This window comes from Populus trichocarpa, chromosome 2, assembly GCF_000002775.5.
Source record: "Populus trichocarpa isolate Nisqually-1 chromosome 2, P.trichocarpa_v4.1, whole genome shotgun sequence".
Classification (NCBI taxonomy): Eukaryota; Viridiplantae; Streptophyta; class Magnoliopsida; order Malpighiales; family Salicaceae; genus Populus; species Populus trichocarpa.
The window spans coordinates 10,627,221-10,654,079 of NC_037286.2; the positions used below are offsets into that span (position 1 = coordinate 10,627,221).

General features: G+C 33.1%; 6 protein-coding genes across 15 annotated transcripts; all 6 read left to right on the top strand.

The window, feature by feature from the left end:
* Positions 1-249: 249 nt before the first annotated feature.
* Positions 250-2,318, top strand: LOC7483816 (60S ribosomal protein L15). The gene is made up of 4 exons (XM_002301214.4): positions 250-360; positions 820-986; positions 1,104-1,301; positions 1,837-2,318. The coding sequence occupies exons 1-4, from the start codon at positions 357-359 to the stop codon at positions 2,080-2,082; spliced, it is 615 nt and encodes a 204-aa protein (XP_002301250.1). The 5' UTR covers positions 250-356; the 3' UTR covers positions 2,083-2,318.
* LOC7453940 (uncharacterized) lies at positions 259-19,159 on the top strand. Of its 2 annotated transcripts, none has more exons than XM_052450448.1 (3): positions 259-360; positions 17,599-17,872; positions 18,824-19,159. In XM_052450448.1, the coding sequence occupies exons 1-3, from the start codon at positions 286-288 to the stop codon at positions 18,970-18,972; spliced, it is 498 nt and encodes a 165-aa protein (XP_052306408.1). In that variant the 5' UTR covers positions 259-285; the 3' UTR covers positions 18,973-19,159. The 2 variants fall into 2 exon arrangements, with proteins under 2 accessions (XP_052306408.1, XP_002301255.2); XM_002301219.4 differs by lacking the exon at positions 259-360 and adding an exon at positions 17,276-17,522.
* LOC18096326 (uncharacterized) lies at positions 323-23,329 on the top strand. 8 transcript variants are annotated; one of them, XM_052450447.1, is made up of 5 exons: positions 323-360; positions 21,156-21,211; positions 21,551-21,624; positions 21,701-21,974; positions 23,032-23,329. In XM_052450447.1, exons 3-5 carry the CDS (start codon positions 21,553-21,555, stop codon positions 23,178-23,180), a joined length of 495 nt encoding a protein of 164 aa, XP_052306407.1. In that variant the 5' UTR covers positions 323-360; positions 21,156-21,211; positions 21,551-21,552; the 3' UTR covers positions 23,181-23,329. The 8 variants fall into 8 exon arrangements, with proteins under 8 accessions (XP_052306407.1, XP_024450117.2, XP_024450120.2 ...); XM_024594349.2 differs by lacking the exon at positions 323-360 and adding an exon at positions 20,601-20,722 and having other exon boundaries at positions 21,399-21,624; XM_024594352.2 differs by lacking the exon at positions 323-360 and adding an exon at positions 20,601-20,722.
* On the top strand, positions 3,426-5,658 carry LOC7453936 (cell number regulator 6). Its single transcript, XM_024594055.2, has 5 exons — positions 3,426-3,655; positions 3,750-3,872; positions 4,315-4,420; positions 4,517-4,779; positions 5,104-5,658. The coding sequence occupies exons 1-5, from the start codon at positions 3,653-3,655 to the stop codon at positions 5,350-5,352; spliced, it is 744 nt and encodes a 247-aa protein (XP_024449823.1). The 5' UTR covers positions 3,426-3,652; the 3' UTR covers positions 5,353-5,658.
* LOC7453937 (malate dehydrogenase, cytoplasmic) lies at positions 6,641-9,642 on the top strand. Of its 2 annotated transcripts, none has more exons than XM_002301216.4 (7): positions 6,641-6,902; positions 7,795-7,953; positions 8,046-8,221; positions 8,396-8,673; positions 8,799-8,934; positions 9,086-9,197; positions 9,383-9,642. In XM_002301216.4, the coding sequence occupies exons 1-7, from the start codon at positions 6,860-6,862 to the stop codon at positions 9,475-9,477; spliced, it is 999 nt and encodes a 332-aa protein (XP_002301252.1). In that variant the 5' UTR covers positions 6,641-6,859; the 3' UTR covers positions 9,478-9,642. The 2 variants fall into 2 exon arrangements, with proteins under 2 accessions (XP_002301252.1, XP_024450846.1); XM_024595078.2 differs by lacking the exon at positions 6,641-6,902 and adding an exon at positions 7,224-7,405.
* On the top strand, positions 12,655-14,955 carry LOC7453939 (malate dehydrogenase, cytoplasmic). Its single transcript, XM_002301218.3, has 7 exons — positions 12,655-12,859; positions 13,109-13,267; positions 13,365-13,540; positions 13,625-13,902; positions 14,044-14,179; positions 14,283-14,394; positions 14,665-14,955. Exons 1-7 carry the CDS (start codon positions 12,817-12,819, stop codon positions 14,763-14,765), a joined length of 1,005 nt encoding a protein of 334 aa, XP_002301254.1. The 5' UTR covers positions 12,655-12,816; the 3' UTR covers positions 14,766-14,955.
* Positions 23,330-26,859: the final 3,530 nt, after the last annotated feature.

Here is a 26,859-nt window from a genome sequence, read left to right on the forward strand (position 1 = left end):
TTCATTATAAAAATTATAATTTAATATAATAATATCAATAATAAATTTTAAAAATTATTTTAATATATTTTTAAATAAAAAATAACTATTAATACAACATCAATGCTAAAAATCATCAAAGCCTACAATGGACTAGCAACAACTGAGGTATAGGGCCAGATTAAACTACGCCTGGTTGGAGCCACTAGACCGTACCCAGAAAAATTACCAGCCCAACATGACCCAAAATCAATTAAAATCTGACGGCTAGGATTAGCTTTCCGATACATAAATAAAAACTAGGGCATGCCGCCTCATAATAATAAGCCTTCGAGGAGAAGAGAGGGAGCCGTCTTCAGACATCTCGTGCCACAACAATGGGTGAGCAAGCATTTCATCTCCTTCCAAAAACACTGTTAGATTCTGCTTTGCATCGATCCCTTTTCATGTTTCAGTCTTTAACGCTCTGTGTTGTTTCTGGGATGATCTTATTTGTTTATTTTGGCTAGAAAATGAGCTTGATTTTTTTTAGCATGCAATTTGATGAACTTGATCTTTTTGATTGTATCATCGAACTACATGATTGAGGGGGTTTAGTTAACTTGTTAAACCATGTCGAAAACAGAATGTTTTAGACTAGGTTAGTGATTCAATCACTGATTTTTTCGTGCGCTTGATATATGAAATGGCCTCATTAAGTGGCGTTGCTTTCGTTTCTTTTCCGTGTCGGCATTTTTTTGGAGACTACTAGATGGAGAATAGAAACGCGGGTTTTTGTTATAATTTGTGATTTTTGAATTCTAGGGCGTGGGGTTTAATGATGAGTGTGGTGATGTATAGGGGCTTACAAGTATGTTTCGGAGCTATGGAGGAAGAAGCAATCGGATGTTATGAGGTTCTTGCAGAGGGTGAGGTGCTGGGAATACCGTCAACATCCTTCGATTGTGCGTGTCACTCATCCTACTCGTCCTGACAAGGCTCGCCGTTTGGGATACAAGGCAAAACAGGTAAAAAACTTGTTTTTACTTAATGCAATATATGTAGTTGGCTTTCTTGTCACTGGACTAAATAATGCAATGTATTGTACACCTCTATTTGATGATGACATAGATACTGATTTTCAGGGGTATGTTGTCTATCGAATCCGTGTGAGGCGTGGTGGTAGGAAGAGGCCTGTTCCGAAGGGTATTGTTTATGGCAAGCCAACAAACCAGGGTGTTACCCAGCTCAAGTTCCAGCGTAGCAAGAGGTCAGTTGCTGAAGAGCGTGCGGGGCGGAAATTAGGTGGGCTCAAAGTTCTCAACTCATACTGGATTAATGAGGTTCGTAATACAAGTTTGTTTTTGCTCTTTCTTTCAACTTTCCATCGTTTATTGGAGGAAATAGTGTTGCAATATGGTTTGTAATGGTTTGACGAGGATCCTATTTCTATGTAAGCATGTTTGATGGTCAATTGAACTAAGAATGTTCCAAGTGATATTTACTTAGCAAGTGAGATAAGAGGGTCATACCATGATAAACCCGTTGACTATGTAACCATTTTAATATCTGTAGCTATTTTCACCTTCACCTTTCTGGATTACACGTATAGATATTTAGAAACTGGTGTTGACCCTATTTCTATGCAAGCATGTATGGTTGTAATTTGAAACTTGTGTTGGCCCCATCTCGATGCAAGCACATGACTGTCTCGTGAAGCTGACAGTGTTTGAAATAGCTTTCACTTGGCAAGTAAGAGAGGGTCATGCCATGATTAACTTTTGTAGTCTATCACTAATACTTGCTCCCCTTTCATCTTTCTCAGGCTCTAAACAAGTTTGCACGTAGTACTTAGCTGATTTAACCTTCAATTTTCAGGATTCCACGTACAAATATTTTGAGGTTATCCTGGTCGATGCTGCTCACAATGCCATTCGCAATGATCCAAGGATCAATTGGATCTGCAATCCTGTCCATAAACACAGAGAGCTACGTGGTCTAACATCTGCTGGAAAGAAGTACAGGGGTCTCCGAGGAAGGGGACACTTGCATCACAAGGCACGGCCTTCCAGGAGGGCAACGTGGAAAAGGAACCAAACTCTTTCCCTCCGTCGGTATCGGTGATTGCAGTATTTGGGGCTTTTGTTTATCCGCGGACTTGGTCCTTTTTTTCCAAAATTTGCGATTAAGAGATTATGATAGTTTATTACTGTTTGTTGAGTGCGCAAGGATTTGCTGAGCCTTATTTTGGTACACAAGTTTATTCACTTGCAAGACTGGATATCTTCGACTTTGTTACAGTTGCTTTTTGTTGGATGATTGGATCAACCTACTTGACTTGTCCTGTTTGTTTTGTTAAATTGTCACTCATTCTCTGTGGTTTTCCTTTATTTATATATTTTGTGAGCTTTTTAACACAGCAACTACTAAGGTGGACTAGAAATTATAGTAAAAAAGAAGTTTTACTTTTGAAAAGGCTTATGCTGGGCTGGCCAGCGTCATCTGGTCTTTTTAAGCCCTTTATTTCTTTATTTGTTTTCATTTTTTTTTCTTGAGTATTTGTTTTTTCATTTTATCTTTTAATATTTTATTATATAAATTGTTTTTAATATTTTTATTATAAAATAAAATAAAAAAATTAATGGAATATAGTAGAGGATATAGCTCGGGTTATGAGTGAGCTGATTTAATCGTGTTTTTTTTTTGTTCGAGTTTAATAAAGTTATTTTATGTTAAATTTTATACAATTTAATTTAAAATAAAAATTTAGGTCATAAATTTTCAAGTTTTAACCATTATTTAAAATTATTTCAACCTAGTATCAATTATTTCTATTTAGATTTTTTAGTTGAAGGCGTAACACTAAAAATATCGTAGTTGTATTGTAATGCGAGTTCAAAGCAGCATTAACAAAAATAACAGTGAATGAATAATACTCTTTTTAAAAAAATTCTTACTTGTCTAAACCGTAGATATGATGATAAATTCCTCGCTTTACAGTTCAAAGCGATGTCTCCTGTATTTCAGAAACAATTTCTTTTTAAAGCATCACTCTACATGAGCAGAACCACATTTACATGATACCCCTAAACTTTGAAAACCTTTTAATTATATCCTTCGATTTTACATGTTTCGTACCTAAAATCAATTATTGACTTACCCGCCCTCTCATTCCTAACTCTCCAAGAGTGTGATCATCTCAAAACTGATTAGGTGGTCTAGCTAAATCATGGAGTGAGTATTCTAGAATTTATCAAGGATATTCTAGAATTTTCCAGAAAGTACCCCTAACATTTAAATAGCTTGCTTTTATTTTTATTTTTATTTTTTTCTACTTGTTTTTGTAAGATAATATAACATATATGTTTATTTGAGAGGAAAAAAAGAAGAGAGAGAGAGAGAGAGAAAAAAAAAATTTGGAAAAAAACTTGGTTTTGGTGAGCCTATAAAAAGAAAAGGGGGCAGTTATGCCATGCAATAAAAAAAGAAAAAGGAAGAGGAAAAAAACCATGACCATTATTAAAGCCTAAGAAAAGCAGGACTTGGTCCATGTCAATCCTCGCCATCCGAAAACAATTGGAGGTTTGAGCCTTCTTCTCTGCTCTTTCATGATTTCATTCCAAGAACACAGAGAAAAGCCATTGAAGATACTGCTTCCTTCTTCATTCCATCACCCTCAAATCCTTCCATTTTTATGGTCCATCTCTCCTCCTCCTCTCTCTTTTATATACAAATAATGGTATGAATATTATTCATATAAATGATGTGGTGTTATTTTATTGGATGATCAGATGGATCAAGATGATCATCATGCAAAACGTTCTCGTCGGTACGTGCCATTAACAAGAGAGCAAGAAGCACCCGTGGAAGATATTGAACCTGGAGAACTCAACCAGCCCATTAATGTCTCTCAGGTCCTGTACATTTTCTCTCTCGTACATATTGCCATATATAACAATGTTAGATTCATCCTGAAATATCGTTTCTCGTCTTTCTTGAATGGTATCAACAACTTCACGGTTGGTGACAATGGATCCTATGAGTCCACCCCATCTTGATAATATTTGAATAGCTCAATTTGAATGGATGTTTTGGAATGACTAGTATTACTCTACATATAATGTTCTGGTGATTGAAAGAGGAGGCAGGTAGGCTGCCCTAAATTCCTATACAAGACCTATCTGTCACATAATTTTCAAAGAAATTAATTTTATTATTAGAATTTTCTGAGAATTAAATGCATGTTTTTTGGAAGAAAAACAAAACTTGAAGTGATTGCATGCATTTTTGTGATGTAGAAGCTGGAGTATATGTACTTCTATTATTGATTTATCTTTCAGGTTTTTTGGTGTACAGAGGAAGTGCATTGAATGTGGACAATATCTACCAGAAAGGTATGAGCCTCCTGCTGATGAAGATTGGACAACTGGGATTCTTGGCTGCCTTGAAGATACTGATGGTTGTGAGTATGCTTTCATTTTGGCTCCCATTGTAATAATTTTTTTTTGTTTTTTCTCATAATATATTATGGAGTAAGGAATCATTTTATGTGTTGTAGGTTTCACAGGATTATTTTGTCCATGTGTGTTGTTTGGAAGGAATGTTGAACTGAGAGAAGATATTCCTTGGCCCAGTGCATGTGTTGGTCATGCAGTGTGTGTAGAAGGTGGAATTGCACTTGCAGCAGCCACTGCTTTCTGCAATGGTATTGATCCTAACACTTCAGTTCTCATTTGTGAGGGCCTCTTATTTGCATGGTGGGTTTGTGGCATTTACACTGGCCTCTTTCGAGAATCACTGCAGAAGAAATATCATCTCAAGGTGATTGATATATTGTAAACTATGATTTTCCGTTTCATATTTCATGCCTTGCATAAACATCTCTGCATATCTCGTTGTTTGGCTAAATTATAAAAAATTATCCTGAATTTTGGATCAAATTGAACTTAGCCCTTCAGCTTTATTATTATTATTATTATTTATTTGACTAGTACCTCAAACCATTTCTGATCCAAAGTTCAAGGTAATTTTTGTTCATTTAGCCATTTTGTTTTGCAGTTTCTGTTTTTCTGCTTAGAAATATTGATTAACACCTGAAATTTAATATTGTTCTCTAAAGCCGATTCAACTGTGAAACTGTTGCAGAATTCTCCGTGTGATCCATGCATGGTGCACTGTTGCCTGCATTGGTGTGCCTTGTGTCAGGAGCACAGGGAGATGAGGAACCATCTGTCTGACCCTGCTGATATGCAGATGACTGTTGTTAACCCTCCTCCCGTTCAGGAGATGAAATCTGGCGAGAGCCAGGACTCTGCTTCATCTGCACCTGATGCTCCGTCTGTACAATCTTCTGGAAATGGTGAACATACTGGTTTAGAGATACAGCCTGTGTAGGATTATGGTACATCATACACGGATTGGACGAAGAGCTGAATTCTTTTTATAATGTTCTCATTACGTTATCTTACATTAATCCTTTGTCGGGGTCTTCAAGTAGAGCAATTCAAGCTGGAAATTTGTATGATGGTGATTGGACTTGGCCCTTACTCTAGCAGCAAAATTTGCTATGAATGCCAATGATTGAACTACACTTCATAGCTCAAGCCATTTGGTTACTTAATTTGCTAATTTAATCTTTGTGACTTCACTCATATGACGCTTTGTAACATATATGATGATCGATCAGAATTCTACAGTGAATCTCGATTGTATTGTTGAGCTCTTCCTTTGTATTACTGATGCCAGTCAGCAAGTTGGACATTGTCCTTGGAGTTAGTTCAGAAGTGCAGTTCTTCAGTTTTCTCTAAATCGTAGCTCCTGGGCTCCCATAGACACACAGTATATACTTAAATTGCTGGGAAACAAAATCTTAACAGAAAATAAAGAGAGACTATGGACTATATAAGGTATTTTCATATACATAAAAAGTGCATTTTCCTACAAAGGCAGCGAAGAAATGTAATCACAAGAAGTGAAATCTAAAATAAAAATTCAAGAAACAGTAATACCACACAAGGAAGAGAAGGCACTACAGGAGTACCTAAGTGACCAGTTAAATTTGAGAGGGAGAAGGACTCTCCAGCATCAGGGTGGAACCCGATCATAGTTTCTAAAACTATATATATATTTTAAATCATCTAAAAATTAACTAGTCTTTTCATTAATTTTATATTCTTTTGTCAGTTATTTTGTTTTTTCTATCATGGAAAAAGAAAAATAAAAGAAGTAAATTATAAATAAGATGATTGAATTGGATGATGAGATAAAGATAATTTTTTTTAAAAAAATTTGATTATGATAGCGATTAATGATTACTTAATTATTTTTAAATTTATAAAAATTAATTAATTAGTTTTAATAAGTAATGAGTATAAATTGTTTATTTTTAGATTAAAAGTTATTCAATTAAATAAAAAAAAACTATAAATTATTATGTTTTTAACAAAATTTTAAGAAAGAGTTTTGAAAACTCATGCAAAATTAAAATTATAAAGTATATTGATTAACTAAATATTTTTAAAATTTTAATAAGTACAAAAAATAATTTCAGGGTACCCACGACACTCCCACACACTTTCAAAAAAATAAAATAAAAAATAAAATAAGAAAACAAGAAAAAGGAAGTCGATCGTGTCAATCAAGAAGAGACACCATATGAACGAAGGCTCAATTAACCAATTAGTCAGTACCTTTGTTTCATGGTGACATGTTATTTTCAACTGCAAATCTCTAAAAGGTAGCGTCATATCATCATCACGTACGGTTATTTCGTCTCCATGGATCCAGCTTTCTCATCTCAATCTTCTTTTTCCATATAACCAAACCATCTCAGGCCTTTCTTCATCACCATTTTTTTTTCTCCAGAAATTTTATACCTCCTATCTTTTCTATTTTTACCAGAATGGCCAGAAGCTCACTTAAGGTTTTGGTTACTGGTGCTGCTGGTAACGTTTTTTATTACTCTTGTCATAGCATTTTCTTTCTGATAGCCTTTACTTCTAAGACAACGTGGACAAAGTTTTGAGTTTCTTTAACGTGCTATTTCAAAACAAATGGAGAAAGGGAACCCACAAAACCACTTGGAAAGATTGCTTGGTGGATGTTTTCTTCAGACTGTGGAGATCTTTATAGTGCTTTTTTGCATTCTTAATTAATTAATAGGCCTTGTCTTTTACTTTTTTGCCTTGTTTTGGAGGTGTTTGTGTAGATTCTTTCTTTCTTCATCATACTATATATTTAAGCATATCTTGGCAGGTAGGATTGTTAATTCTATCTTCATTTCAACAGGAAACCTGTTGTTCTAGAGAGATGGATCATGCTGTATTGCTTCAGAAAATTCTTGTTGTTTCATTTATTGTTGCTCTTTTTTGGAAGATAATTAGATATATGTGCAACCTCCTTAATGTAGAAAAAGAACCTGTGAGGGTTCTTGTAACTGGTGCTGCAGGCAAGGCTCAAATATTAAATATTTCATTTGGATTTTATTTTATTCAATTTATTTTCTTGTCATTAGTTAAAATTTTGTAGCAATCTGACTTTACAATTGATTCTCGGGACATTCAGCCTCTTTTTAGGCCAAGATGGCTGTAATTAGTATATCTTTGGAACATTCTTACTTTTTTCTGCATAGTTAGATTATACAAGTAATTTTTAATTCTGCTTGTTTTTGCGTTTTAAAAGCGCTTTTAAAAAAAATTATTTATTTTTATTTTTTTCTTTACTTCAAATTAATATTTTTTTGGTATTTTTAGATCATTTTGATATACTAATTTCAGAAATAATTTTAAAAAAATAAAAAAACATACCCCCAAGTCTCACACTAGTTTCATCTCACAGGGCAAATAGGCTATGCTATTGTTCCAATGATTGCCAGAGGTGTCATGCTAGGCCCTGATCAGCCTGTAATTCTTCACCTGCTTGATATTGAACCTGCAGCTGAGGCCTTGAATGGGGTCAAAATGGAATTGATTGATGCTGCCTTTCCTCTGCTCAAGGGTATCATACCTTGTAATTCTGGTGCAAGTTAAGGTGTGTTTTTCAATTCTCTTTGAGATTTCATAAATTTTGTATTGTATCTTGCTCAACAGGAGTTATAGCTACTACGGATCCAATAGAGGCTTGCATGGGTGTCAACATTGCAGTCATGGTCGGTGGCTTTCCTCGGAAGGAAGGTATGGAGAGGAAGGATGTGATGTCTAAAAACGTGTCAATCTACAAGGCTCAGGCTTCAGCCTTGGAGAAGCATGCTGCTGAAGATTGCAAGGTGGGAAAGCCTTTGAATAGCCCTGTGGGCTGTAGAATTTTTTTTTTGGGGGGCTCGATTCTATGTTATATATTTAAGGAGTTTGAGATGGCATTGACCTTAGGAAGAAATAGGTATTAGACAGTGACGCCTGACTCTCCTGCGTTGACACATTTCGTTGCTTTTCTTTTGCAGGTGCTGGTAATCGCCAACCCAGCTAACACCAATGCACTCATCCTGAAAGAATTTGCTCCTTCAATCCCAGAGAAAAACATCACATGTCTTACGCGACTTGACCATAACAGAGCATTAGGCCAAATATCTGAGAGCTTAGATGTACAAGTTAGTGATGTGAAGAATGTCATCATCTGGGGAAACCATTCTTCAACTCAGTATCCAGATGTCAACCACGCAACTGTACAGACCAGCAGCGGGGAGAAGCCTGTCAGAGAACTTGTCTCTGATGATAAATGGTAATCAAATACGAAGTTTATACCCTCTTTAATATTCTTATATCATTTCCATATGCTCCAAATATTGTCAGATCATTGTATTCTTTGGATATATATGCTTCACCAACAAGTTTTCCTTGTCTTAGGTTAAATGCTGAGTTCATCACCACCGTGCAGCAGCGTGGTGCAGCCGTTATCAAAGCTAGAAAACTATCGAGTGCATTGTCTGCTGCCAGCGCTGCTTGTGATCACATACGCGATTGGGTTCTTGGGACACCCGAGGTTGATTCTCTTACTCGGATATTTCTTGATCTTAGAAAATTTATAGTGAATTCACATCTGGAAATTGATGTTTTTTTTCCAGGAAATTATAATCGTCCAGTGGTCTCTTTTTGCTAATTTATCTTGTTTCTCCTTGTATCTTGTTTTCAAGGGAACATGGGTTTCCATGGGGGTGTATTCTGATGGATCTTATGGGATTCAACCTGGCCTTGTATATTCTTTCCCAGTTACCTGCGAGAAGGGCAAATGGTCCATTGTGCAGGGTAATCTCTACTTCCTTTTACTTTCTCCTATTTGTTTCACGCTTTGTATGGATCTAATCTGTCAACATTTTCTGCGAAATGATCTAAACTTACAAGTAGTAAATTTATTTTTGAGAGAGGAACAATTAAAATCATCCCATTCATATCTCATTAGAGACTGAGTCCTCTGCTCATAACAATGTCAGGACTCAAGATTGACGATTTCTCGAGGGCGAAGATGGACGCAACAGCAAAAGAGCTTGTGGAGGAGAAATCGTTGGCCTATTCATGTCTCAATTGATCATCTGTACGAGGAGAATAATGAAGGAGATCACTCTTAACATACCTATGAAGAATAAAGAAAATGCCCTTTTGCGTTGTAATTTCAGACGATGAATGATACATTGGTGCCTCTTATCCTACCAGTTGTGTTCTATTCTTTTATATACTTGATTCAGTTTCTAAATTTATCCTCTTAACATACTATTATGGAAAGAAGGCCACGATAATCCATTACAAAGACCAAAATAAAATCATGTACACGATTAATGGCGCAGTTGAGAATTTTAACCATTAGTGGATCTGTGATTCAAGGACATAAGCTTTCTCTACTGGTCTCTCTCTAGCATTTTATTCTGCGTTCTGTTTGGTTCAGTGTTTTATTATTTGATCTGCAACAATGACGAAGGATGCAGTCAGGATTCTGCTCACTTGAGCTACTGGTAATCTCTGCTTCTCTTATGAATTGCAGTTTTTCAATGGCCGGATTGATTGCTGAGAAAAACGTGGGAGCAAGAATGATAAATTTATCTTTCTATTCCTGATTTTAATCCACTCTTAGCTTAGATTTAGAGCTTTGTGGTGTATGATCATTGAAATTTCCAAGGGATCCTGAAGAAATTTAAAATTCCTTTTTTTTTTCGAAACTTATTTGTTCTGGTAATTATTGGAGGAAAAATTTTCAGCTTTGGAACCATCAATTTTCCGGGACAGGGCAAGTGGGCTATGCTCTTGTTCCAATTATTGCAAGGGGGCTCGTGTTAGGCCCAGATCAGCCTGTAATTCTGCACTTGCATGGTCGATCTGCCGAGTCCTTGAAAGGGGTGGAAATGGAACTGGTTAATAAATGTTTGCCACCTTTACTATTGTGTTCTAATAAGATTTTCAAGTCAAGCTAATTCTTCTTGGTGGTGCGGATTTAACAAAATTCTTTCCCCTAAACTACAACAAGAAAGAAGCATTACCAAATCAACCCCAGTTGATGAATTTTAAGGTGGTTTGAAATTTTTTTATTTTTTATTTTGCTTTAAATTAATATATTTTTTATATTTTTAAATTATTTTGATGTGATGATATCAAATATAATTTTTAAAAAATAAAAAAATTATTTTAATGTATTTTGGAATGAAAATCACTTTGAAAAACAATCGTTACCATACTCCCAAACACCCTTTTAATAAGATACTAAAATGCTCTTGTATGTTGGGAAGCCGGGTTTAAAAAACATCTAAACTCATTCTTGCCTAAATTTGCTTCTTTTTTTTTAGATAATTCTTAAAATACACTACTTATGTGTCCCGGACTACGCCATATTGAAATATGTTTTTGAAATACATCGTTAACGTGTTCAAAAAACAAATGTTATTGGGATTATAGATTTAACCAAGTTCAATAAATTAATAAATCACATTTAGAAAAAAAAAATGATCATGATGACATGCAAAAAAAAAAAATGCTTGCTGAAAGGAAAAAAAAACTTAAGCTTGATTCCTAGATAATGCTTAAAGATGAAATTATAGAAAAAATAAAAACGAAAGGAAAAAAACAACCCGAGCTAGCATGCACAACCCACGACTTTGATCATGAGATCATGATAATCTCATAAAAAACAAATTGAAAAAATACGATGCCCATTTCCCAACAACCAAAAGTAGAAGGATGAAATAGAAAAAAAAAAAAAGATAAAAAACACCAACAAAACCCACAATCTATGAAATCCAATTCTCAAACTAACCTAATGTTGATAGATAAAACCGAAAAATATTGTATCTTAGGAAAACAACCTAAAAAATATCTCGAGTCAATCCGGGTTAACCCCCCAAACCTACAACTTATGTTATGAGACTATGGTTACATGGTAACCCTATAGAAAGGAAAGTGAAGAAAATCACAAAACTTAATTTTTATCAAACCCAATATTAAAGGATAAAATTGAAAAAAAAAATCAATGTAAAAAAGAGATCTAAAAAAACCTGAAGCCAACCGAGTTCAACATCAAAAAAAATAATGAAACACAAATCTTAATCAATCCAGTATCGAATGATGAAATTGAAAAATAAATTCAATTTTAAAAAAATGACTTGAACAAAAATAGCAAAAATAATAAGGATCAAATATGACATAAAACAATGACAAGAGATCTTTAAATTTTTGACAAATCAATGCTAATCTCGAGGAGAGAAAAGAAAGAGAAAAAGAAAAAAAAAATTTAGAGCCTTACAATCACTTTTCCATCAACATGCGCTGCCTCACTAGAAAGGATGTGCCACTTCAAAGGCTACCAAGAAAGGTAGTGTCCAAAAGCCACACATGGCGACTTTTTTCATCCGTTGGTGTGTGTATTGTACTCACTAGCTAAGTTGTTTTTGTCTATTAACTTCAACCAACTGTATTTGTTTTAGTTTTAATTATGGTCCTCTAATACTTATTATTTTATATTAATAGAATTTTATTTTATTTTTTTAAATTGAGCATTAATTAACCAAGCTCCAAAACTTTTTCTCGAGATTGTGAGGTCTCGGAACCAAAACAAACAACTAAATCAAGGAAAGAATCTAATAAAAAGAAAGTTAGTGACATAAAAAAAGAAGAGAACACGAGTTCATCCCCTAACTATACAAATAAGTCCATGATGTTAGCAAAAACAAAAGAGAAAGAATATTTATATGAGCTTTAAATTTGGCCTTTCAAGCTCTATTTTTTTTAAATCAATGAAAATCAATAGTCCACGCAAAATGTGTGATCTGTTTTAATTTTTCTCTTAATATGGGTAAAGTTTTTCCAAATAAATGTCATAGTAATTTGATTTGTTATGTGAATGTTTCCTTAATTTCTTGAAATTGGTGGATGCAAAACCGTAAGAAGTTGAATTTTTTTAAGAATGTAGTAGAGGCTGAGGTTTGTGCAGGGGGATAAAAAAAAAACATGAAAAAAACTAGTTTTTTATAAGACAAGGTTCATGTATAGATAGATTGTACTTAACCTCAGCTTCGCTTATATTGCACCACTTTGCTGGCTGATTTCTCAAAGTTATAAAATTAAATCACTCTTTTATTTATTTATTTTTATGTTTTGCAGCCATACAGTATCCTCGGTCAATTTTGGCATTACAAAAAACTATATCCACGTCTTCCCTCTCGTCCAGGTTAGACGATCAACGAAAGACCAGGGAATATATACGGATTTTACTAGTCAAACCAAGGGTGTTAGAGAGATTGCAAAAGAACTCTTGCAGTGCTTTGAATCTTAACCATCGAGAGATTCTTTGATCATATCCATATCAGTTTTCTCCGCTTTTCCCTCTCAAGCAATTCGTTTTGTTTTCTGTTTGCTTGAGTGTTTTATCATTTGATCTGCAACAATGCCAAAGGATGCTGTCAGGATTTTGGTTACTGGGGCTGCAGGTAATCTTCCGATTTTATTAATCTTCTTTAATGTTGTCGAGAAAGATTTAGGGAGGAGAGAACAACATCAAAATCTTTCTTCATAATGTTCTTCTCATAATTTTCCTAATTCTTGTCCATTCTTACCAAAACAATCATGAATAAATTCTTAATGTTGTTTTTTTTTAGCCGAAAATTAGTTATGAAAACCAAATCGATAGAATAAGAAACTTAAAGTTGAACTTCCGAATTATCAATTTTCCTGGACAGGGCAAATAGGCTATGCTCTTGCCCCAATGATTGCAAGAGGAATCATGTTAGGGCCAGATCAGCCCGTAATCCTGCACTTACTTGACATTCAACCTGTTGCCGAGTCCTTGAAAGGGGTGAGAATGGAACTAATAGATGCTGCCTTCCCTCTTCTCCAAGGTATAGCTCTTAATTTTGAGGGTTAGTTTGATGTAGATTTCACCAGCTGCTGCCGTCAAATGCTTGGCATGAGTGTATTGCATTTGTGGTTCCATAGGTATTCTCGCTACAACGGATGTCAATGAAGCTTGTAAAGGTGTTAACATTGCTGTTATGGTCGGTGGTTTTCCATGTAAGGAAGGAATGGAAAGGAGAGATGTGATGCATAAAAACGTACCAATCTTCAAGGCTCAAGCTTCAGCTTTAGAACAACACGCTGCTCCTGATTGCAAGGTTAAAATAAGCAAGGAATTGACTTCAGTCAATTTGCTGTCATTGTAATCGAAAGGTGATATCTTTTACTGCTTTTCTTTGCAGATCCTGGTGGTTGCCAATCCTGCAAACACTAATGCACTCATTTTGAAAGAATTCGCCCCTTCAATCCCAGTTAAGAATATCACATGTCTTACTAGACTTGACCATAATCGAGCCCTAAGTCACATCTCCGAGAGGCTAAATGTTGACGTTAGAGATGTAAAGAATGTAATCATATGGGGAAATCATTCTTCAACCCAATATCCAGATGCCAATTATGCCATTGCCACCACCGACATTGGAGAGAAGTCTGTCAGAGAACTTGTTGCTGATGATCATTGGTAGGCCGAAGTTCCTCGCCTGCCCTGTTCTCGTTTCGTCGAGGATGTATAAACTTTGTTGAAATACATGTTTTGAAATCATCCTATATTCGCATTCTACTCGATTACCTACAGGCGATATGTGGTCTAATGTTTTTACAGGATAGATTATGAGTACATCAATTCGGTGCGGGAACGTGGTGCTGAAATCATCAAAGCCCGGAAACTGTCAAGCGCATTGTCTGCTGCAAGTGCTGCTTGCGACCATGTACATGACTGGATTATTGGCACTGCCAAGGTAGATTCCTTGGACTAGTATATGGTGAAGTTGGGGCCTGTTTTTTATATTGCTGCCCACCAAATTAATTTCCTTTCTTCCTTTGTTTGCATTTTTAAATCAGGGAACTTGGGTTTCCATGGGAGTGTATTCTGATGGTTCTTATGGTATCCAACCTGACATCATCTACTCATTTCCTGTTACTTGCCAAAAAGGAGAATGGTCAATTGTGCAGGGTAAGTTCTGTATGCATCATTTGGCACAAGAATGGCTAGATTTTGGCAAGATTGGCAGATCGCTACGAAGATCTTAGCCTATATATATATATATTCAATAATAGCTCAAATTAGCTTGGATCTCCTGAGTTTTATAATACCATTTACCACTGTAATGTGGTTCCATACCTCAGGCTACAGAACTCCTTGTCATTTCAGGCATGAGTGATGTTCAAAAGAATGTCAAGTCATTCTGTACTGATTGTTGAAACCTTATTCTTTTAATGGCAGGTCTCAAGATTAATGAGTTCTCAAGAGAGAAGATGGATACAAGTATGAAAGAACTAACTAGAGAAGAGTCATTGGCTTATTCATGTCTCAATCAAACATAAATGCACTCTTCTTTCTGTATTTGTTTTTGCGGTTTTACCATGTTTTTTTTTTAAATTAATTTTTTTATTTTTAAATCATTAATATTAAAAATAAAATTTAAAAAATAATCACTATTCTTATCAGTTATTTTTTTTCAGCGAAACGAAGCTCGTAATTCATTTATAATAATCTAATGGAAAGGATTATTTCTACTGTGTAGCAGGTATTTTTTTTTTTAAAGTGTGGCTGTAATTGTTTTTCAAAGTGATTTTTATTTGAAAATAAATTAAAATTATATTTTTATATTTTTTAAAAATTATTTAAATGCTTTGTTGTTTTTTTTTAATAAAATAAAATAAAAATCAAGCTCCTTATTATTCCCGTGGGTGCTGTGGTGTACAGTGAAACAAATTGCTGCGTCCCAATGAATCACCAAAATTTTCTAGGTGTTGGGTCAAATGATAAGTGAATTTTTTTTCTCTAAGAAAAGGATGTGAAAAACAAGTCTGTAATACATCTTTACATTTTTAATTATATCTATTATGTTTTTGTATAATATCTATATTTTAATATGTTTTTTCATCAAGTTTTTCCATTTAATTTGACGAAATTATGTTTTTCATTTCAACACTTCCTTGAATTATATAAGTGTAGATGATTCAATTTACCGTTGTATAATTGGATATGTTTTTTAATATGTATTTATATGTTTAATTGTGTCTTTATTCTTTTATATATGTTATCTATTTCTTCAATATGTGTTTTAAAAATGTAACTGCTATATCTTAATTTAGATAAAAGAGATTTGTTTTAAAATATATTTTAAAAAATTAGATACTAAAAAAAATAGATAGAAGTAAAAATATAAAAAAATATTAATAATTAATTTATTTATATAAGTATTTATATGGTTTAAAACTCCCCGTCAAATATATATTTTTTATGTAGAAGTGAGTTAGAAGGTGGTTAATTCGTGTTGACAGATTGAGCCATGGGCCTTCTTGATCTAAGGGGGTGTTTAGACATATTTTTTTAAATTGTTTTTTTATAGGAAATATATTAAAATAATATATATATATATATATATATATATATATATATAAATTATTTTTAATAACATCACATAAAAAAGGTATGGAAACATAAATAAAAAATTAATTTGAAATAAATAAAAAATTTTAAAACACAAAAATAAGCAAATTCTTAATCTGTAGGATCTGTAAATAAAATAGCATAAGACTAGTTATTGAACCTTTGCTTTGTCATGGGAGGATAAGTTTCATTTTTAATACAAAAAAAGAAAAGAAATATGCATGTTTTTTCAATACATTTTTTTTTACATAAAAATCTAATTTTTAAATTGAAAAGTTAATGCATATATTAAATTAAATAAAACAAAAATACTTAAAGCTAATAAATAAATAAATAAAGTCGTTTAAGTAAACTAAAGATTACGCTAGAAAAATCAAGAGATAAATATAAATTAAGAAATTTGATTTTATAACACGGATCATATATCTCATAGTTTATAATAACTTTTTTTTTAAGCTAATTTTTTATTTAATAAAAAAAACATGCTTAAAAATAATTGATAAAAATCAAGAAACAAATTTAAGTAATTCTACAAAAAAAAAAAAATGCCTCTTAATATCATATAAAAATATTGAGATTTTATTTGTAAACTAAATAGAAAATAAATTGTATAAAGTTAAAATGGAATCATCATAAAAATTTGTTAAAAAGTGTAAAAACAAGCCAATAAAAATTTTCAATAAGAAATCACCATTAAAAAACGAAATTTATAGAAAAATAAAAGGATGAAAAACAATAAATAAACAAAAAAAAACTCAATCACGTGAGCCTAATTTAAATGGCCCAACAAATCTAAACTTAAAAAAGCTTAAATGAGTGGGACTTTTAGCCTAAGCTTGAGTGTATAAACTGTTTTTTTTTTTTTAAGAAAAAAAAGTTCTTAAGGGGTAGATGACCTTTCATCAATCCAAAAAGTTTTTTAAAAGAAAAATAAGCACGTGATGCATTACCTATTTTTTTTCTAAATTTTAGTTATTATAGCTATTAAAAAATTGGTGGTGATATTATTTTTTACTGGAAAACTTATTTTTAACCTAAAAATTAACCTCAAACACTATATATATATATAAACTCATAAATAATCAAAAAATTAGTCGATAAATTCAAAATCAAATTGAACAAAAAATCTTTTTAAAATACTTTTGACACCCAAAAATATTGTATTTTTTCTACATGTTTACTATTTTTTTTTTATAATAATAATAATAATAATAAGTTTTTATGTGTGTTTGAGATTGTAGTGTATAGTATTTTTACTTAAAACTATATCAAAATAAATATATTTTTATTTTTATTTATGTTTAATATAAACATATCAAAACATTAAAAAAATACTAAAAAAAAACAATCATTTATTATTTTTTTCAAAAATACTTTTAAAAAAGTATCCAAAAACATAAACGAAGTTATCCCAAGCACAATCTGTTTGTTATTAATCTTCAAATCCCGAAACCCCAAGCTAATTTCTCCCACGCGGACAGTCTTGCACATATGACTGGTCCTCCACCCGCTTGAGCAAACACTGCGTAGCCTCCACCGACTAAATTCTCAAACCCTAAACCAGGGCTTTTACATATTCTCTTATAACCCTCCCCCAAAAAATGGACGAAGGAATGCAGCAATTCCAACAAAGCTTAATCGAGCTCGAAAACGAAGCCGAGCATCTCCTATTAGCTCGAAATCAGGTACACTTTAAAACCTTTAAAAAATATCTTTGCAAATTATCCTTTCCAAGAATTCACTCTGTTTTATTTTTATCAGGTGATTGAAAATGATAAAGAGAGGAACGGAAACAGAGAAGCATTGACAGCTTTAAGGAAGAGAGCCAAGACTACAAAAACGAGCATAAAGTTTCCTTTTGAGTCGATAATGAAGGATATTGGGAAGCCGGGATCAAGGACTGCTCCTTTAGTGAAAGAAATTTGTGGGACTTGTGGTAATCATGACGAGAAAGAGAAAACTTGGATGATGTTTCCAGGAAGTGATGTTTTTGCTTGCATTCCATTTCATGCTGCTCACACTATCTTGGATAAAGGTATTTTTTTTTTAGTTTTTTTAATTAGAAAATACTGGGTTTTGATTGCAAGAGAATTATATGTTTATGATGGGTTTTAATTTGATGATTTGTCAATGTAGTGGAATTATTAATCGTTTGGTTTAACGCGTGCAATATGTTTTGGAAGTTAAGTTTAAGGTTATTACGTACCCCAGTAAAACTTGTTTTATCAAGTTTTTCGTTGGTTTGGTGTTTTTTATTTGTGCTCTTGTCTGATAAATTAGAGGTGCGAATAATGAAGTGGGTTTTCTTTGTCTTCTGGTTCTGTTTCTCTGCCGAGAACACGAGGGACTTTAGGAATATATGGTTTGCTTGACATTTAAATTGGATGTAGAAGACACTTGGGAGATCTTATTTTTTTGAGAACCTTGTATTTGAAGGTCTTATGTTGCCTATTCTCAATGAGGACTGATATGGTTTGTCCTATTGGGCCAAAAGATAGGGTATTCTTCTGTTTCCGGAGTTAGTTGATTGAGAGTGAATTTATGCATTGCACCAATGCTCCTAGCTTGTTTTAGAACTTTGAACCCTATTTCAAGGAGGAACTATTGCTTCATGAGAAAAGGTTTATATGTAGACATTTGATCTGATATTTATATGATTTTCCTTGTTCTTGAAAAACACGTATAATGTACTTGGACAAGTATGATTTGTGAAGTGTTCATCATGTGATGCTCTGCATAATGTGATGTTCACTTGATTTGAGTTTTTTTCTCCATTGAGAGAGAATATGCAAATTGTTGCAAGGTATCTCAATAAACTATTATTTTCAGTTTTTGTGTTTCATGGAGAAATTCCGTTGAAAACATGTTATGGTTAGCCTCATGCTTGGAACATGATTGATCATTGATATAGACTTTTACTGTACTATATTTTTCTTTCAGCAAATGTCAATGACAATTCCTTAATCTTGTGTTTGCTGTGACACAGATCAAGAACGGCTTGAATATGAAGCAAAAAAACTGCAAAGCTATGTAAAGGAAAAGACCCTTCTAATTTCAGAAAAAGGTGTGCTTGCTGACATGATTAGCCCGGGTGTGCTTAGGTCCTTAGTAACCTTAACAGACAAACCAAAGTAAACTAGGCTTGTAAACTTAACCTTACCTGTTCAATAATTGTTTTGCAAATGCTTTGTGTTACCTCCCTCGTTTACTTTTCCATGTTCAGTTTCAACTCGGACAAGGATTGAGCTTTATTTCAAATTATGTGCCATTATTTGTAGTGTTCATATTTAGCTTCAGTTAAATGGTATGGTGGCTTCCAGAATTGCTTTCTTCTGAGTATTGTATCTTGCTAGGCCACCAACTGCCGCATTCATCTTAATATCTTGATGGTCCAGCTGGGAATATGCAAATGTACATTTCATCCTAATTTCATTCGACTTGATTTTTGTAATCAAGTAAATTATGAACATATTATATGCTTCAACACATGGACTATTGAAAAGAAAAATGAATGGTGTATTGTTGTTGATATCTTTTTAAAGCTTGAGTGCATGCAACTTCAGTTTTAAAATGTTAGAGAAATAAAAATGGGTTCGCTTGTTTTGCAATGGGTGTTCCCCTCAGCTTCCCCCCTCTCTTCTATCTGAAAACTTAGCATGCGTAAGTGCAGATATTGCATCATGATAGTTTAGGAAAAAACTCTTTTTCTGGTTTGGTCACTGAAGACGATACTTAATAGTTCTGATATGAACTCGTATAACATTTTTGTTGATCTATAATGGCTGTGATGATGCCCCCATATAGCGTTCTGTTAAATCTATAATTGTTCCTCCTGTATCATAGATAACGGGACCGAGTTATGGTGTTTTTTTTTTTTTTTTTTTTTTTTTTTTTAACTTATGTTTTTTCAATTTTATTGTTTGAAATTTGATTTAATTGAATAATAGGCTATGTAATTTATTTTTTTGTATGGGATTTTTCACTTGTTTTAAACATATCTCAGGTTTTTTATATTTTTTTATTGGATTTAACTTTTTTAAAAGATTTTTTTAAATTAAATTAGATTGATTGCTCGATATTTATTTTTAAAATTATATTTTTATCCAATATATCACTATCTTTATTTATTTTAATATTTTTTTAAGGTAAGGTTGAAAAAACATTTATTTCGCAGCTTAGTGTTATGTTTATTTTTTTAAACTCATGTTTTTTTTTTTTCAATATTTTATTTATTTGAAGATTGGATTCTTTTTATGATTTCTATATGGTTTTTCACTTATTTAAAAAATTAAAGGGTTATCTCATATCTTTCTATTTATTCTTCATTGTTATTTTAATCATAATATTAAATTGAGGGTAAATTACCCAAATCTTGAATTTATATATATATATATATTTCAAACCATTTTAGATTTGATGGAGTTATTTTTTTAGATTTTTTAAATGAAAATCCATATTTATTTTAATTTGAATTTTATAGTGTTATTGTTTACTCATGTTTCAAATAAAGAGTTTTCGCAAGTTAAAAATAATTTATTGTGGTTAATTTAATATATTAGCTTCTTAATATTTTCTTTTAAAATACAATTTATTATATCACCATGTCGATGTTTTAAATTTTTTATATCCATTATAAAAATTATAATTTCATACCTGATATAATAAATAAATTTTAAAATAAAAAAATTAAACTACCCCAGTTAGAGCCACTAGACCCTACCTAGAAATGTTATCAGCCCAACATGACCCAAAATCAATTAAAATCACACGGCTAGGATTAGCTTTCCGATACATAAATAAAAACCAGGGCATGCCGCCTCATAGTAATAAGCCTTCGAGGAGAAGAGAGGGAGCCGTCTTCAGACATCTCGTGCCACAACAATGGGTGAGCAAGCATTCATCTCCTTCCAAAAACACTCTTAGATTCTGCTTTGTTTCGACCCCTTTTCATATTTCAATCCTCAGCGCTCTGTGTTGTTTCTGAGATCTTGTTTGTTTATTTTGGTTAGAAAACGAGATTGATTTTTTTTTGCATGCAATTAGATGAACTTGATCTTGTTGATGATTTTATCGAACTACATGATTGATGTGGTTCAGTTAACTTTTTAAACCATGTCGAAAACAGAAGGTTTTAGACAGGGTTCGTGATTCAATCACTGATTTTTTCATGCACTTGAAATATGAAATGGCCTCATTAAGTGGCGTTGCTTTCTTTCTTTTTTGGCATTTTTTTGGAGACTACTAGATGGAGAATAGAAACGCGGGGTTTGGTTGTAATTTGTGATTTTTGAATTAATGATGAGTGTGTTGATGTATAGGGGCTTACAAGTATGTTTCGGAGCTATGGTAGTTTCATAATCTTCATCAATCAAAGGTAGCTTTTATATGTCATTTGAGATTTAACATGCAAAGTTTCAATCATGAGGCTAACCATAACATGTTTTCAACGGAATTTCTCCATGAAGCACAAAAACTGAAAATAATAGTTTATTGAGACACCTTGCAACAATTTGCATATTCTCTCTCAATGGAGAAAAAAACTCAAGTGACACATTATGCAGAGCATCACATGATGAACACTTCACAAATCAAGTAGAAAAAAAAGGGAAAAAAAACTCACCTGGGAATGCATAGCCTCCACGGAGTAAATTCTCAAACCCTAAACCAGTGCCTTTACATATTCTCTTATAACCCCCCAAAAAAATGGATGAAGGAATGCAGCAATTCCAACAAAGCATAATCGAGCTTGAAAACGAAGCCGAGCATCTCCTATTAGCTCGAAATCAGGTACACTTTAAAACCTTTAAAAAATATCTTTGCAAATTATCCTTTCCAAGAATTCACTCTGTTTTATTTTTATCAGGTGATTGAAAATGATAAAGAGAGGAACGGAAACAGAGAAGCATTGACAGCTTTAAGGAAGAGAGCCAAGACTACAAAAACGAGCATAAAGTTTCCTTTTGAGTCGATAATGAAGGATATTGGGAAGCCGGGATCAAGGACTGCTCCTTTAGTGAAAGAAATTTGTGGGACTTGTGGTAATCATGACGAGAAAGAGAAAACTTGGATGATGTTTCCAGGAAGTGATGTTTTTGCTTGCATTCCATTTCATGCTGCTCACACTATCTTGGATAAAGGTATTTTTTTTTTAGTTTTTTTAATTAGAAAATACTGGGTTTTGATTGCAAGAGAATTATATGTTTATGATGGGTTTTAATTTGATGATTTGTCAATGTAGTGGAATTATTAATCGTTTGGTTTAACGCGTGCAATATGTTTTGGAAGTTAAGTTTAAGGTTATTACGTACCCCAGTAAAACTTGTTTTATCAAGTTTTTTGTTGGTTTGGTGTTTTTTATTTGTGCTCTTGTCTGATAAATTAGAGGTGCGAATAATGAAGTGGGTTTTCTTTGTCTTCTGGTTCTGTTTCTCTGCCGAGAAAACGAGGGACTTTAGGAACATATGGTTTGCTTGACATTTAAATTGGATGTAGAAGACACTTGGGAGATCTTATTTTTTTGAGAACCTTGTATTTGAAGGTCTTATGTTGCCTATTCTCAATGAGGACTGATATGGTTTGTCCTATTGGGCCAAAAGATAGGGTATTCTTCTGTTTCCGGAGTTAGTAGATTGAGAGTGAATTTATGCATTGCACCAATGCTCCTAGCTTGTTTTAGAACTTTGAACCCTATTTCAAGGAGGAACTATTGCTTCATGAGAAAAGGTTTATATGTAGACATTTGATCTGATATTTATATGATTTTCCTTGTTCTTGAAAAACACGTATATTGTACTTGGACAAGTGTGATTTGTGAAGTGTTCATTCTGCATAATGTGGATGGCTTATCTTCACTAGATAAAAACTACTACCCCAAGTGAGTGTTCCCCCCCCTTTTTTTTCTATTTTGAGAGAGAATATGCAAATTGTTGCAAGGTGTCTCAACAAACTATTTTTATCAGTTTTTTGTGCTTCATGGAGAAATTCTGTTGAAAACATGTTATGGTTAGCCTCATGCTTGAAACTTTGCATGTTAAATCTCAAATGACATATAAAAGCTACCTTCGATTGATGAAGATTATGAAACTACGATTCCTGGAACATGATTGATCATTGATATAGACTCTTACCGTACTATATTTTTCTTTCAGCAAATTTCAATGACAGTTCCTTAATCTTGTGTTTGCTGTGGCGCAGATCAAGAACGGCTTGAATATGAAGCAAAAAAACTGCAAAGCTATGTAAAGGAAAAGACCCTTCTAATTTCAGAAAAAGGTGTGCTTGCTGACATGATTAGCCCGGGTGTGCTTAGGTCCTTAGTAACCTTAACAGACAAACCAAAGTAAACTAGGCTTGTAAACTTAACCTTACCTGTTCAATAATGGTTTTGCAAATGCTGTGTGTTAGCTCTCTCGTTTATCTTTCCATGTTCAGTTTCAACTCGGACAAGGATTGAGCTTAATTTCAAATTATGTGCCATTATTTGGAGTGTTCATATTTAGCTTCAGTTAAATAGTATGGTGGCTTCCAGAATTGCTTTCTTCTGAGTATTGTATCTTGCTAGGCCACCGACTGCCGCTTTCATCTTAATATTGGATTAGATCTTGATGGTCCAGCTGGGAATATGCCGTTGTATATTTCATCCTAATTTCATTCTACTTCATTTCAAGTAAATTATGAACATATTATATGCTTCAACATATGGACTATTACAAATGCATGGTGTATTGTTGTTTATACCTTTTTAAAGCTTGAGTGCATGCATCCAACTTCAGTTTTAAAATGTTAGAGAAATAAAAATGGTCGCTTGTTTTGCAATCGGTGCCCCCCCCCAGAAAACTTAGCACGCGTAATTGCAGATATTGCATCATGATAGTTTAGGAAAAAACTATTCTGGTTTGGTCACTGAAGACGATACTTAATAGTTCTGATATTGAACACGTAATAACATTTTTGTTGATCTATAATGGCTGTGATGATGCCCCATATAGCTTATGTTAATCTATAAATGTTCCTCCTATAAGATAGATAACGAGACCAAGCTATGGTGTTTATTTTTCTGGAGTTGCTTTTATACCCAATAGGGTCATTGCCTGGTTCAGTGACAAGGATTGGTGAGAATAAAACTTGAAAGCAGCCAATTGCAGGATAAAACTCTCCCTTATTTCTCCCTCCGAAGGAACATCTTGTTAATTGCTTGTTATCCTATTATTATCACCCTGCTTGGGGTTAAAATTTATTTATTTTTACTTTAAATTATATATTTTTTATGTTTGGTGTTAATTTTAAAAATAAAAAATATTATTTTAATAAATTTCTAAAAAAACCAATTTAAAAACTAACTTCTACTGTAATTGTAATTTTAAATACTTGCTACGCGAATTGGATGTCAGAAAAGAAAGGTGTCAGGTTTGGGACCATATGACTTTTAAGACTTCACATGGTCTCCGCGCAGCTGTACGAAAATTGGTAACCCCCTTGTGTTTACCTTCTTTTCTTTCTCTCTCTCTCTCTCTTTTTTTTTTTTTTTTGTCTCTTCTCATCTAGTACACTGACATGACCCTGACTTATCAACAACGAAGTACTGTACAAATCTGTGCCAACCTCTTTCTATCTGTACTCTGCAGGATGAGCCTATATCTAGGGCATTTCAGATGCTCAAATGCTGGATTTGTGATTAATTGCTCTCTGTCTTGATAATTCTGGAATTTGGAAATTGATTTCACTACCTATGTATCTTGATTATTCAGCTTTAGTTTGAAACTTAATGACGACAGTTTGGTTTTGGGGATAAATGTTAGCATCTATCTCTTCCTTTGTGCCTTGCCTCGAGGGCTTCCGGGATAGAAATCTTGAACTTCCAAGGACAGAGATGCAGTTCCAGTCTTGAGAGCAGGTGTGGCATCCGCCTGATTTAATGATATCTTCGAGTTTTCCTCCCATAATTCCATTTTCCATTTTAGGATGGAACCTAACTGGATATTGGTGAACTTTTGTGGGATCATATGTTAGTGTATATATTCGATTAATTACATGTCATACCAATTTTATTTATGTAAAAAATAATTTTATTATTAATAAAGATATTTTGTTTAATATTTATTTTTGTATGATTAATAAATTTAGAATAAAGATAAATTTATTAAAAAAAAATATGTTGCAAATAAAATTATAAAATTACTCTTATTATAAAGATTTGAATTACATCTTATCATTGTTTCTAAGGTATGCTTTGGTTACCATCTCAGAAAAGAAGAGACGAAGATAATAGTGATAGAAGGGATAAATTTAAATTATTATTTTCCCGACATTTATATAAATGTTTTGAAAAACCCATCTTTTTATCACTTATTAAAATCTCATGTTCGTTAATTGTCCATGTATTCACGTAAACATAATTTAGAACTAAATTGATCTCATTCTTATTTCGTAGATAATGGGATAAGCATGAAATTCTTAGTCAAATAGTTGGTATGCTATCGATTATCATTAAAAAAAAAAAAATTGGTCTGATAAACTAATTACCAGTCATCAACCTAATGAATATAGCAACCTTTTCTACCGTGACATCGTTTTACATGTACAAGCTGTGAATTCATGCCCAGAGACAGCAAAAGTAAGAAGATTCGTGGGAGTTATATATGCTTCTGTTGTTTGGTGGTTGTTTGTTTGTTTTTTACTGGCAGGGAACGGCCGGGTTCTGTTGTCCTTGACAGGAAATTTGGATTCATTACATAGCAGGCAAGCACAATTACCATATCATAATTAAAACATGATTGCTGGTTAATCTCATGGATGGTGCTTGCATCTAGCTTTTAAAGAATACAACTGTGGTTCCTGGTAAGCCTCTATTGCTTCCCTTACCCATGCTGAGACGAAGTTGTCTCATATATGATGCTGCTGGTTACAGTAGTGACAGAACGAAACTAATTTCTCTTTTTTTGAATGAAAGAAGTGGTGATTTGTGTTAGCATAAACGCCATCATTGTCTTTTTTTAGATAATGATAGCACACGTTGCTATCATTTGTCCTCTTGGTTTAAGTTTAGAAAGATCATCCATGCCCAAACCGACAAAAAAAAAACTTACTTCTCAGTCTCCACATGGATTTGAATAATAAATGATAAAGAGTAATCCTCCTTTCATCACCTGAGTGAGAAATATAAGGATGTTATATATTGTAGATTATTATTCGTTCATTTCTTGGTGTTTGAGGGGTTTTAAGACATTTGACGCAGAAGTCTTGGACAACATAACGTCCATTTTGTTGAACAGGCCAGCAAGTCTACTAGACTCCATAGCTTTCTGCAGAGATATTAACCTGAAATTACAGAAAACAAATTGCCAAATTAGAAAGAAAAGAGAGGAGCAATTAGGATCTGAAAAGCGGTCATGGATGACATATGCGGACCTTCAGAAGGACAGCAAACGGTATAATGTGAAAATCTTAAAAGTTTTGATTTTTTTTCTCTAAAATTAGCATAGTAACCTAAAAATTTTGACGGAATAACACAACTTGAAAATTTTTTGGTAAATTAATATAATTTTACTTTGTCGCGCTTCTGAAACGCGACATTTACTAAATATCGCTTTTTCTAAATGCGGCAAGATAATTATCGGGTTTCAGAAGCACGATAACTTAACAAATCGCGTTTCAAAAGTGTGACATGTCGAGAAATTTAAATCTTGTCCTAGATCAAACATAGACAAACACAACTTCTCTCTCTCTCTAAAAATCAATGTCCACAACCCTCCTCTCTCTAAAAAAACCCACCAATCACTGGTTTTTTTGCCTTTAATTAAAACACCAAAAACTTGAACTCATCTTAGTCTCCAAGTATCCTATGATATATATTTTTCTCTTCAAGATCCGCTGCTTTCGCCACCCCAACACTTTCTAGTGCTACAGGCAAGTTAAACATACTAGATTTCTATTAAATATATGGGTTTTATATTTAATTTGTGTGTGGTTTAGTTGAAATAAAATTATTGTTTAGAGTTTAGGTTGAATTTAGGGCTTTTTTAA

What these genes read in the sequence shown, in the direction of transcription:
- LOC7483816 (XM_002301214.4), top strand. An exon ending in TGGGATACAAGGCAAAACAG is followed by an intron (nt 987 to 1,103) that starts GTAAAAAACTTG and finishes ACTGATTTTCAG; the next exon opens with GGGTATGTTGTCTATCGAAT. An exon ending in ACTCATACTGGATTAATGAG is followed by an intron (nt 1,302 to 1,836) that starts GTTCGTAATACA and finishes TTCAATTTTCAG; the next exon opens with GATTCCACGTACAAATATTT.
- LOC7453936 (XM_024594055.2), top strand. An exon ending in CCTTGAAGATACTGATGGTT is followed by an intron (nt 4,421 to 4,516) that starts GTGAGTATGCTT and finishes TATGTGTTGTAG; the next exon opens with GTTTCACAGGATTATTTTGT. An exon ending in AGAAGAAATATCATCTCAAG is followed by an intron (nt 4,780 to 5,103) that starts GTGATTGATATA and finishes AAACTGTTGCAG; the next exon opens with AATTCTCCGTGTGATCCATG.
- LOC7453937 (XM_024595078.2), top strand. Translation starts at nt 7,267, where the DNA reads ATGGATCATGCTGTATTGCTTCAGAAAATTCTTGTTGTTTCATTTATT. An exon ending in ATGCTGCTGAAGATTGCAAG is followed by an intron (nt 8,222 to 8,395) that starts GTGGGAAAGCCT and finishes TTTCTTTTGCAG; the next exon opens with GTGCTGGTAATCGCCAACCC. An exon ending in CAAATGGTCCATTGTGCAGG is followed by an intron (nt 9,198 to 9,382) that starts GTAATCTCTACT and finishes TAACAATGTCAG; the next exon opens with GACTCAAGATTGACGATTTC.
- LOC7453939 (XM_002301218.3), top strand. Translation starts at nt 12,817, where the DNA reads ATGCCAAAGGATGCTGTCAGGATTTTGGTTACTGGGGCTGCAG. An exon ending in TGCCTTCCCTCTTCTCCAAG is followed by an intron (nt 13,268 to 13,364) that starts GTATAGCTCTTA and finishes GTGGTTCCATAG; the next exon opens with GTATTCTCGCTACAACGGAT. An exon ending in ACGCTGCTCCTGATTGCAAG is followed by an intron (nt 13,541 to 13,624) that starts GTTAAAATAAGC and finishes TTTTCTTTGCAG; the next exon opens with ATCCTGGTGGTTGCCAATCC.
- LOC7453940 (XM_002301219.4), top strand. Translation starts at nt 17,439, where the DNA reads ATGGACGAAGGAATGCAGCAATTCCAACAAAGCTTAATCGAGCTCGAA. An exon ending in TCCTATTAGCTCGAAATCAG is followed by an intron (nt 17,523 to 17,598) that starts GTACACTTTAAA and finishes TATTTTTATCAG; the next exon opens with GTGATTGAAAATGATAAAGA. An exon ending in TCACACTATCTTGGATAAAG is followed by an intron (nt 17,873 to 18,823) that starts GTATTTTTTTTT and finishes GCTGTGACACAG; the next exon opens with ATCAAGAACGGCTTGAATAT.
- LOC18096326 (XM_052450446.1), top strand. Translation starts at nt 20,648, where the DNA reads ATGCCGCCTCATAGTAATAAGCCTTCGAGGAGAAGAGAGGGAGCCGTC. An exon ending in ATCTCGTGCCACAACAATGG is followed by an intron (nt 20,723 to 21,558) that starts GTGAGCAAGCAT and finishes GAAGGAATGCAG; the next exon opens with CAATTCCAACAAAGCATAAT. An exon ending in TCCTATTAGCTCGAAATCAG is followed by an intron (nt 21,625 to 21,700) that starts GTACACTTTAAA and finishes TATTTTTATCAG; the next exon opens with GTGATTGAAAATGATAAAGA.